Source organism: Acartia tonsa, chromosome 15 (assembly GCF_053477335.1).
Source record: "Acartia tonsa isolate MP-2025a chromosome 15, ASM5347733v1, whole genome shotgun sequence".
Classification (NCBI taxonomy): Eukaryota; Metazoa; Arthropoda; class Copepoda; order Calanoida; family Acartiidae; genus Acartia; species Acartia tonsa.
Window position 1 is genome coordinate 19445679 of NC_137274.1, and position 12784 is coordinate 19458462.

Consider the following 12784-nt stretch of genomic DNA (forward strand, 5'->3'; position numbering starts at 1 on the left):
TTTTCATGCAATATTCTAAAAAAATTAATATAATAGCATAATAAGGTGAAAGATTTTGGACAAACAAATGTAGAATATGATATTTAGTGGAATATTTACAACTACCGGCTATGCCCCAGGAGGCCTCTAGTGGCACTTTAAATGTTTTTTAAAAATAAATATGTATCATTTCTAGTTTTTCAAGTCTCTACATCACATTTCTATGTTTCATTCAAGTCTTGATGTAAAATATTTTTTTTGCGATTTCTCTTAGGAGGGTGGTGGTACCCACCCCAAAATTGTTATAAAACTTCCCAGGACCTATGATAAGCTACCCTGTTAAGGAGAACCTGATCAGTTCAGCAGTTAGCAAGATCCTTTGGTACAGACAGACACACAGAAAAACACACATCCAGTTACTTTATTATAAGGATAAAATAAAGCCGTATATCTTCAATGACAGCTAAGAAAATATGCTGCAAAGTTTTATGCACCACAAAGCTTTATAGACAAACAGACTGATATAAGGTAAAGGACATCATGATCATGGACGTCCAATGAGGGGGGGGGGGAGTAAAGGGGTGATTATTCCTCTCCCCAAATTTTTGTTTTTACCCCCTCCCCCCCCCCTAATAAAAAAGCATGGAAGTCCTTGCTTCTTGATGTAAAGATTACCCCCCCGAAAAAAAATGTTACTTTTCAATTTTTATCACTCCCTAAAAAAAGCTTGTACGTCCTTGCTCATGATAATAACTCTTATTGTCTCAGGAAAAGCAAAAAATTAATAAGGCTCTCACTATGTAGGGAAGAGACAACAGATTACTAATTACACTAGTACCCAAAGTTTTTAAGTTGCATTTTTATTTTTGGTAGCTGAAAAAAAATTTAAATACTTTGTCAAATTAATTTAAGTGACAAAATTTACAGATTAATATATTATTAATATACATTTAATTAATTTTGTTTTTCATCATTGGGTTTGTACATTAAATTTATCGTCAATTGTCGTATTCCTCGTCTCTTGTTTGTTAACAATTTTGTGCAACTTTTAAGGACCAGACTCAAATCTTGGCACCTGGCCAAAAAATGAATTTTAAGGACAAATATATTTTACAATTTTTTATGGGTTTTCTCAATTTAAAAAATAACTATTTTTACGTTCTATATAAAAAAAATTACCTATTAAAGTAAAAAAAAATATATTTAAGGATAAATATTACTTAAAAAATCCTGTATGTCATATGAAAGCCGTTTTTTAGATACTTTTTTCATTAAAGTAACAACTGTGTTTAAAGCTTTCCAAGGCTTTTTGTGTAATGTAACTTTTGGAGCTTAAAACTATTACAGAAATATATTTTAGAATATTTTTACGTGAAGTTTATAATGGAGTGACTTATCCTAATATAATTTTTGTGAAATTTATTTAAAAAGTAGTTATTTGAAGAAAAGTCCACTTTAAAGTAGTGAGGAAGTGGACATTGGGCTGTTTATTGGACTAGTCCCCAAAGTTTTATAATAACGTTTTCAACAACCTTGGGGACTTTTATTAAATTTTGATTGAGTGTCCAAACGTTTCAACTGCTAATTGTAATCTACATATGGGGTAATTTTATGTATCATAATTGGGGTTAGTACATCAATTTATCGGCCATTGTCTTATCCCTTTAGATCCCTGAGTAAGTTATTTCTGTGCTTTTTCTCGCTGAGACTTTATTAAAAGCGAAGCTTTACTATAAAAAGGGTCGGTCCGTCCGTGCGTTTGTACCTCCGTTACAGTTATCTCTTTTCTTTAAACAGGTTAAAATTGTCATATCGATTTCAAACTTTGCATGCTGATTCCTATAACAGTTAGGTATGACTTAAAAGCACAGCCTCTCTATAATCGTTACCAGAAAGTTCGTACGTCCATTTAAAACAAGCTGATTTTTTACTTTTTTAACAACTAATTTTTATGCTAAAATTTATATTCATCTGTTTTTTTTTATGCTGATTCCTATTACAACAAGGTATAATGTTATTAGCAAAGCATCTCTATAATCAAGTCCTAAAAACGTCAGTATATCTTTAAACAGTAACATGTATTTAATTAGTTTTGCAACAAATTTACTTACAATTTCTATAGACATGTGCATTAATATTAATATTATTCAGTTGTGACACTCTACAAGTGTTAATGTTCGTTTGTCCCTCCATTTCAAAGCTTCGCCTTTATGGATGTCGTCATCCTTGTCCTGTACAGGCTTACGACCAATCTTACGAAATATTTAAAAATAAAAAGTATTTTTAATATATCGATATATCATAGCTTGGATGTTGCACCAGTTATTCAAGTACTCTAATACAGTGATGCATGTGTGGCTAAAATAGCCACACATGCATCCATCCCCATTACCAATACCTTCCCCTCATACTGAATGTACGAACTGAACAATAAATGAGGTCTATGTTAGCAACCTAAATTGACGACAAATTTCCCCTGTCAATATGTCCACGTATATGCTATATCATTATCCATCGATTAAATTTGATTATATCTTTTATTATTTGCTTTTTACACATTGTTTAATTGTTTCAGGAATTACCATTTAATAAAAATTACGGTAATTCATAATTTAAATCATTTCAATGGTGCGCCAAATCGGGGTGCGCCGAATTTCAGCCAATCACAGCGCGGCATTTCGTCAAATGCTGTGCTCTCATTGGTGGAAAGTTGGCTCACCCCGATTTGGCGCACCATTGAAATGATTTAAAGATCCAGCTCATGTCAAAATTTCTCAAAGCTTAAAAGTAATACTTTTTCATTTGCTACGATCTGATTTTAGAGCCTCGCTTTTATGGATGTTGTCATCTTTTTTTATACAAATATGTGGCTTTTAACTTTTTGTCTAGGAATTAATAAAAGTTTTATAAATTTTCCTTTGTTTATATTAATTTAAAAATCTTCCAATTAGAAAAAGAAAATCTTCTAATTTTTTTTGCAAAAATTTTAGAACTTTTTGGGGTCAAAAAATTAATTAAAAAGACTTCTCTTAAAAAACAACAAGGATGACAACATCCATAAAAGTGAAGCTTAAAAAATTCAATTATCGAACGTTAACAACCAGGTATCGGAAGCCGCGCGTAAGCCTCGGTGAAATCGTCATTTTAAACTCTACAATTCAGCTGTATGTCTAAACCTGCTCTTTAGCAGACAATCCTTCTTTTTGAAATTTCTTTTTTTGCTCACAAGCAGGTTTAAAACTGAGGCTTATGCGCGGCTGAGGCGCGGCTGCCGAACACTCAAATTCAAATATTTGGGACAAAACAACATATACATTTAATATTCAACATTCATAAATGGTAATTACATTGCATTAAGAATTTATTAATAAACTATTTTTTATATAAACAATGAATACTATAGGATTAACACAATATAATACAAGTATTCAAGGACTGAAAAACACTGTTAAGAACACATTTATTATTCATATATTTAGTATATTTAGAGAACATATCTATCAAAAATTTCTAAAAGATATAGAATTCATCAAATGAACATAATTACACTGCACTGTAAGACTTATTTATAGAGATTCTTGGCTTAAAACATTTTACCTTGCAAAAAAAAGATGAATAGGATAATTATATCATATAAAAAAACTATCAAAAAGTTAAAAATTCAGCATTTTTTTAATGGTCTTTCTGGTAATGATTATACAGTTGCTACTCTTTCTAAATCATCATACAAAGTTTTTAATCGATTTGACAATTCTAACATGCTTAAATTAGCGATAAAAGCATCCATTACGGACGAACGAACCGAAGAAGAATATGAAGAATATGCTTCCAATGGATATAGTATATACGTGGATATGTTGACAGGGAAAAATTTGTCATGAATTTAGCTTGCTAATATGGACTTCATTTATGGTTAGTTTGTTCATTAAGTAGGAGGGGAGGGGATGAAGTACAGCGGGTGGATTAGAGAAAATGGTCATTTTAGCCAGCTGCGAGTATTACTTTTTATAATACGCCCCTAGAGGCCTCTAGTGGCACTTTGAATGTTTTTTTTATTTAAAATATTGATTTCTCTTGGGAGGGTGGTGGTATCCTCCCCCAAAATAGTTATAAACCTTCCCAGGACCTTTGAGAATCTACCCTGTAAAGGAGAACCCGATCGGTTCAGCGGTTACTGAGATCCTTCGGTACAAACACACAAACACAAAGACAAACAAACATCCTGTTACTTTAGTATAAGGATAATGGATTTATTATTGCTTGGATCTTACACCAGATTATTATGTACTCTAAAAAAGTGAACCTTTTAGCTGGCTAAAACAACAATCTCCCCTCCCGCTGGGTAAACGAACTGGTCAATAAATGACTGGGGAAATAGCAAGCTGAATTGTCAACCACAAAAAAAAACAATTTTTCCCTGTCATAATATCCACGTATATACTATATCCATTTGAAGAACAAATAAAGACGAAGAAAGTCCCTCAAAAAAAATTCTGACGTAATAAAAATGAGGGATGAGGAGAGGAGGAATGGGAAAGAAAACTCCTAAAATAAAGAGATGGATAATCCCTCATTTTTATGACGTCACATGCTGATTTTTTGAGCGACTTCTTCGTCTTCAAATATTTTGTTCCTAAAGGACAAGACAATGGCCGATAAATTGATGTGCATACCCAATGATGATACTCAAAATTACCCCTTCAATAGATTACAATTAGTGGTTGAAACGTCTAGACACTCATCTTACTAAACTTACCAATCAAAATTTAAGAGAAGTCCCCAAAGGTATTGAGCCAATGAATAAGAAATCCTTATCATAAAACTTTGGGGACTAGTGTAATTAACAGCTCACTGTCCTCTCCCTCCCTAGTAGAGAATGACCAATGAAAAATAAATCGATCATCCACCCACGTCTAGAATTGTACTTGGATTAATTTATCGTCGATTAATCGCTCCCTGTATACATTAGGGAGGGGACAATGGGCTGTTTATTATACCAGTCCCCAAAGTTTTATAATAACATTTTCTTATTCGTTGGCTCAACAACTTTGGGAACTTTTATGAATTTTGATTAGTTCATTTATTAATTAAGTGCCCAAACGTTTCAACCACTAATTGTAATCTGCAGTAGGGGTAATTTTGTGTATTATCATTGGGAATGTATGTAAATTTATTGTCTTATCCCTTTACATCCCTGGACTCTTACGCAACTAGCTTTCAAAAAATCCTATATTGTTTTATTAAACCCCCTTTAACAGGGATCTAAAGGGATAAGACAATGGATGATCAATTGATGTATATCCCAAATTATGATAAAAGAAAATACCCGTTATGTGGATTATAATTATTTGGGGAAAAGTTTGGACACCAACCAATCAAAATGATAAAGGTCCCCAAAGTTTTTAGTCTTGCTGTTCTTGTACCCAAAGTTTTAATAGTTATTTCTTGCATCGTATTATAAAGGGCTTTCCGCGGATATAGAATGTACAATTATGAGTTTTTTTTAGCCCCAAGGTGCCGAAGGCACCGGCTAAAAAAACTGGTTTTAATTTTATGATTGTACATTTTTATATTCGTAGAAAGATGGATATAATACAATGCTAGACATAGTTTTTTCGTATGGATGAGAACCGGTTCCTATCCACCGGATTCGAATGAATACGAGAAAACCCATTCTTTTATCTGTTGGCTTAAAAACTTTGGGGACTTTCATTAAATTTTGATGATCGGGTTGTACAAACCTTCATTGTCCCCACTTTTTAACCATTAATTGTGATTTTGTTTATCATGATCGGGGATGTAATTTAATTGCCTTTCTCGTATTCATTCGAATCCGGTGGATAGGAACCGGTTCTCATCTATACGAAAAAACTATGTCTAGCACCGTATTATAACCAGTTTTCTACGAAATAAAAATGTACAATTATAAGATTAATCTTTTTTAATCTTATAATTGTACATTTTATATCCGCGGAAAGCCGTTTATAATACAATACGAGAAATAACTATTTCTATATGATTACCCTCTCTTCCCTTCGTGGACAAAACAAGGATGACAACATCCATAAAAGCGAAGCTCTGAAACGGTATGACAGACGAACATTGCCTCTTGTAGAGTGTCAAAACCAAATATACAAAATTTAAATATACGAGTTTTGGCAAAATTACACATCAATTTGTAGCAAAACTTATTAAATACAGAATACTGTTTAAGGATATACTGACATTTTAAGGACTTGATTTTAGAGTTGCTTTGCTTAAAATATTGTAATAGGAATCAGTACTCCAAAATCAGATAAATCAGATTATTATATTACATAACAAACTGTTGTTAAAAAAGTTAAAAAGCAACTTTTTTAAAATGGACGTACGGACATTTTGGTAACGATTATAGAGTTGCTATACTTTCTAAATCGTACCTAACTACTACAGGAATCATCATGCAAAGTTTGAATAATTTTGAAATCTATTCTGATTCCCGTATGTACAATATCACAAAAACTCGATACATAAATAATATTTTGTCGTATACATGACTTTGAAACCGATTAATATCCGCTGGATTAGAACAGGTTCTCTGCCATACTAAAAAATCATGTATAGCATCGTATTACAGACAATTTTCGATAAATTATAAAACAAAAATTATAACATTTATAATATTTTCGTGAGAGCGGGCCTTTGGCCCATCGGGGCTAACAAAACTGGTTTTAATCAATGATTTTTCATTTTAATATCTGCGGAGAGCTGTCTATAATCAGAGAGAGAGGGGATAATGGGATGTTAATTTCTCTAGTCCCCAAAGTTTTATAATAACGTTTTCTTATTCGTTGGGTTAACAACTTTGGGAACTTTGATTGGTTGAATCCTAAAGTTGAGTGTTTAAATGTTTCAACCACTGATTTTAATCTACGTAAGGGGTAATTTTGTGTATCATCATTGGAGAAGTACATCAATTTATCGGCCATTGTCTTATCCCTGAATACATAATACAGTATCGTTTATTAAAAAGGGGGTACAAATCAATTAAAAAAGGAAACTTAAAAACTAGTTTCATAAAAATAATAAAAAAGCTCAGTTGTGTATCATCATATGTGAATTAAGAAGTGAAATTTTTATTTTACAAGGATGACAACATCCATAAAAGCGAAGCTATGAAACGGTATGATAGGCGAACTTTAACTGAATATACAAAATATAATGTACAAATTTAGACAAAATTATACGTTGCAATTTATTAAATAAAGGATACTGTTTAAGGACATACTGATATTTTTAGGACTTGATTATAGAGATGCTTAGCCTATAATATTGTACCTTATTGTAATAAGAATCAGTACTCCAAAAATCAGATCAATCGAATGATTATATCACATAAAAAACTGTTGTTAACAAAGTTAAAAATCAACTTGTTTAAAATGGACATACAAAAATTCTGGTAACGATTAAAGAGTTGCTACGCTTTCTAAATCGTACCTAACTACTACAGGACTTAACATGCAAAGTTTGAAATCGATAAGACAATTCTAACATGCCTAAATCAAAGAAAAAAGCTTTCCGTTACGTACAGACGTACGGACCGACCCTAATTATAGAAAACCGTCGCTTAAAAAAAAACGAAACTTACATTTTAAGTACTTGATTATAGAGATGCTTCGCTTATAACATTGTACTTTGTTGTTCTAGGAATCAGTATTTAAAATCAGATCAATCGGATTATTTTATCACATAAAAATTTGTTATCAAAAAAAGTTTAAATCAACATGTTTAATATGGACGTACGGACATTCTGGTAACGATTATAGAGTTGCTATGCTTTCTAAATCGTACCTAACTACCACAGGAATCACCATGCAAAGTTTGAAATCGATAAAATAATTTTAACATGTCTAAAGTAACTTAAAAAGCTATCCGTTCCAGACGTACGGACGAAAAAAAGCTTTACTTTTAATATGATTGAAATTGTAACTTCAAAATATAATACTATTTTAAAAAAGAAATATATTTTTAAAAATCTTTTAATTTTTTTTTAAAAATCTTCTAATTTTAATTCTTATATTTTGTTAAATTAGTTATATATCTATATATATCTCAGAGGGAGGGGACAATGAGCCCCCAAAGTTAATAATAACTTTTTCTTATTCGTTGACTTAATCTTTGGGAGTATTTTGATTGATTGGTTTGTTTAGTTGAGTGTTTAAACGTTTCAATTGTAAGGGTAATTGTGTAAATCATTATCGGCTATTGTCTTATCCTTTTAGTTCATGTCTATATATACTTTTAAAGCCTAAAAAAGAGCAATTTTTATGTTTTTAGTAGCGAAGCTACTCTATAATCACTTTGTCTGTCCGTCCGTCCGTCGTTCAGTCTCCATTTAGGGTTTCGGGGTTGTTTTAGGCTATGTTACATTAAATTATTTAAATTTTAGTCGGGAGGGTGGAGGTACCATCCCATAAAATAGTTATAAACCTTCTCTGGACCTATGAGAAACTTCATTAAAAAGGAGAACCAATCAGGTCCAGCGGATGGCGGAATGTTAAGCTACAAACTACAGACAGATAGACATCCTGTTACTTTATGCAAGAACTGGCGGTTTCGCCCCTAGCCTCTAGGGGCTGTGCCCCTAGAGATAATGAGCTGCGATTGAGCAACACAATTTTTTTTTGTATTTTAGATTTTAAAAGAAAAAGAAAAAAAAGTGTGAGGGGGAGCTAATCGAAAACAAACTTTTTAAATTTTTTTATTTGGGGGGGGGGGGGGACAAACCACAAGAAAATAGCTTAAAACTAACACTGGACCAGTAATATATTCCCTGAAGAGTAGAACCCAATCGGTGCAGTGGTTACTGAGATCTTAAAAGGACTCTCCACAGAAAAATCAACTTTAGATTTTTGAAAATCTAACCTGAAATTATTATTCTCTGTTCAATTTTAGGCATTTTTTGTTTTTGTGGCATCGCGATCGAAGCCCTTTGAAATTTTTTACCTCCTTTAAGTGAATCCTCCCGCCATTTAATTTGTGCTGCTTTAGTGATTTTTAGCTTCTATTTTTGCCGCCGTTGCCGCATTCATCGCCCTTCTCCGCCGCTACTCCGCTGTACGTCGCTTTTTAATACATTCTCCCCTCTCCCTTGTTCAGAAATTAAATGGAGGCTGGGGGTGTTGTGTATAGCTACGTACGCAATGTATAGCGGAGTAGCGGCGGAGAAGGGCGATGAATGCGGCAACTGCGGCAAAAGATGGTTATATTTGGCGGAGGCAAACACAAAATGGAGGCGGCAGGATTGTCCAGTCAAGGAAGAGGATAAATCGTAGAGCGGCCGGTTGCAATGGAGCAAATGTTCTTTAGCGGCGAACACATATTGAGTGGAGGAAAGTGTAGTATATATTGTTATAGCGGCAGTACAAATAGGCGGCGGACAAAATTTTCAAAGGGCTTCGATCGCGATGCCACAAAAACAAAAAATGCCTAAAATTGAACAGAGAATAATAGTTTCAGGTTAGATTTTCAAAAATCCAAAGTTGATTTTTCTGTGGAGAGTCCTTTTAAGCATCAGACAGTTAAACATCCTCTTACTTTAAAATATTTTTTTTTCAGATAATTTAATTAATATTACTATGTATAGTTAAAATATGCCCTAACGGCTGGAGTCAAAATACAGGTAATTAATATTCAAGTATGGCTTCGAAACAGATTAATATCCGGTGGATTAGAACCGGTTCTAAGCATGTTATCCGTATAATATCCGCGGAAAGTTGTCTATAATACGATACGATAATAAAAACACATACAAGGAGAAATATATATTTCCACTATGGCTTTGAAACCGATTAATATCCGGTGGATTAGAACCGGTTCTCCTCAGCTATACTGAAAAATTATGTATAGCGACGTATCATATCCAGTTTTCTACAAATTAAAGAATTTTTTTTAAAACCAGTTTTTAAGCCCATGCCTTCAGCATCTTGGTGCTTAAAAACTGCTTTTAATCTTATAATTGTAGATTTCAATATCCGTGGAAATCTGTTTATAATACGATGCGATAAATAACTATCTATAATACAAAGTAGAACGATGTCCGTCTGTCTGTCCGTCTGTCCCTTAAGATCTCAGTAACCACTGAACCGATCAGATTCTACTCTTCAGGGTATTGGTCCTGTGGTGGTTTTAAGCTATTTTCTTGGGGGGTGGGACACCCCCCCCAAAAAAAATCCCCTCCCACTTTTTTACAAAAGAATTTGCTTAAGATTTCCCTGGTCCTTTTACGAATTTCGCCTTAATTTTTTTAAAATCACCTCTTGGGGCAAAGCCCCTAGAGGCTAGGGGCAAAGCCTCTATTTATTATTGCAGCCACTCTACAAATAGGTATATGTACGTCCATTCATCTAAAGGCATTAATCTCAGGGAACTAAAGGGATAAGACAATGGCCGATATATTGATGTACCTCCCTAATGATGATACACAAAATTACTCCTTCTTAGTGGTTAAAACGTATGGACACTCAGCTTAATGAACCAACCAATAAAAACTAGATAAAAGTTGTTAAGGTTGTGAAGCCAATGTATAAGAAAATGTTATTATAAACCTTTGAGGACTAGTGTAATAAACTGTCCATTGTCCTCTTCCTTCCTGAAAGGAGAACCATATCGGGTCTGCTGTTTGCAAGATTTTAATCTACATACAGACACACAACCTATTATTTTAGTTATTGAATTTTAATTAGTTTCTTCCCTAAGTGGAGTGTCCAAACGTTACCCCAACTAATTTTAACTAATACAGAAATGGTAATTTTGTGTATTATCCTATGGGATGTACATCAATTTATCGGCCATTGTCTTATCCCTTTAGATCCCTGTCATTTCTCAGATTGTACAATATTTACTTAAAAGTAGGTTTAGGCCGGATATCCGAACATTTTCAATATCCGGATGCCAGATATCCGGTTGATTTATCTTGCCGGATATTCGGTAATTTGCCGGATATCCGGCGTTGGTATATATTTGGCCAGATACCGGATATCCGGCATTAAAAAATCTATCCGGCCCAAGCCTACTTAAAAGACAAATCACCTCATCTGTAGATCAATATTATTGGTTGAAAAGTGTGTACACTTCTGGACTTAAATAAAGTACCCAAAGTTTCTAAGATAATGACTTTGGGTACTAGTTAAATTTACAGTCCCATTACTGAAGAGGACCTTTAGGCTATAAGAAATGTCACTGTAAAGGAGAACCATATCGGGTCAGCGATTTGCAATATTGTAAGCTACAGACAGTCAAACAATTATAAAAAGCAAAGTTTTTTTTTATAATTTGGGTCTGTCCGTCCGTCCGTCTGTAACATTTAGCTCTTTCCAAAAATTTTAAGATGTTAGAATTGTCCTATTAATTTCAAACTTTGCATGACAATTCCTATAACATGTTTGGTATGATTTAGGAAATGTAGCAACTCTATAATTATTACAAGAAAGTCCGTACCTCCACTTATACTAAAGTAACAGGATGTTTGTCTGTCTGTGTGTCTGTCTGTCTGTCTGTGTGTCTGTCTGTGTGTACCGAAGGATCTCGCTAACCGCTGAACCGATTGGGTTCTCCTTAACAGGGTAGATTCTCATATGTCCCGGGAAGGTTTATAACTATTTTGGGGGAGGGTACCACCACTCTCCCTAGAGAAATTAAATTTTTAAAAAATTTACCAATTTTAGAAAGAGAGTTCAACGAAAAATAAACATCAAACGTAAATTTTTTTAAACTTTTTCTTTTAAAATCTAAAATAAGAAATTGAATTATCAAATTCGACTCTCTCCTCCTCAAGTGCCCCTAGAGGCCTCTAGGGGCGTAGCCGCTAGTTTGAAACAAGCTGATTCTTAACTTTTTGTATCACTAGCGTCTACGCCTCTAGATGCTTCTAGTGGCACTTTAAATGTTTTTTTCATGTCTATGTTGTATTCAAGTCTCTACGTAAAATATTTTTAAAAATTAGTTTTTTTGTGAGTTCTCTTGGGAGGGTGGTGGTACCATCCCCCGAAATAGTTATAAACCTTCCAGGGATATATGAGAAGCTATCCTGTTATGGAGAACCTGATTGGTTCAGTGGTTAGCGAGATCCCTTGGTACAGACAAAAAGACAGACAAACAAACAAACATCCTGTTACTTTATTATAAGGATATAATTATCCTATTCGTCTGATTTTTTCAATAATGATTCCTAGGACAACAAGGTACAATATTATATGCCTTATTATTTTAGTTAATATTGAAACCGCTAGATGTCAGTTTATGATGTAGCAGCTGTAGATAGACTTTCCAGTCTTCATAAGAGGTAAGATTAGCTGGATTAGAACCGGTTTTCAGTCATAATATCTGTGAAAAGCGGTGTATAATACGAAGCGATAAATGATAAGGCAATGGCCAATATGTTAATGTACTCCCCCAATGCTGATACATAAAATTACTCCTTCTGTGGATTAAAATTAGTGGTTGAAAATTTTACGAATCAACCAATCAAAAAGTCATAAGTGAGGATTTATATGCTCAAGTTACAGTGTCTCACCATCAACAAAAACCTAAATCAATCTTTTTTACCCGCGCAGCGCGCAGAAAGTGGGGTGTATCTACCCCCCTGACATAATTAAGCAGAGTTGATACACCCCCATTGGTGTCGACTCCCCTACACCCCTGTTGACAAGGGTCACGCCATAAATCACACCACCGTTTAATTTACCAACTCATGGATGCTTGCTTGAATTTGAGTGTATGCATAGTCCTCCATGGTAGGTATATCCGCTAGGGTTGGGCTGAATAT

The 12784-nt window shown here is 33.7% G+C and overlaps 1 protein-coding gene across 5 annotated transcripts in view; it reads left to right on the forward strand.

Moving 5' to 3' along the window:
* The window catches only part of LOC145307199 (uncharacterized), a 184246-nt gene that overhangs the window by 105862 nt on the left and 65600 nt on the right, over positions 1 to 12784 (forward strand). For all 5 annotated transcript variants that reach the window (XM_080149571.1, XM_080149572.1, XM_080149576.1 and 2 more), the window contains exons 2-3: positions 9577 to 9640; positions 12230 to 12301. In XM_080149571.1, the coding sequence (XP_080005697.1) occupies positions 12249 to 12301 (53 nt within the window). In that variant the 5' untranslated portion in view covers positions 9577 to 9640; positions 12230 to 12248. The remainder of the gene's footprint in view (positions 1 to 9576; positions 9641 to 12229; positions 12302 to 12784) is intronic.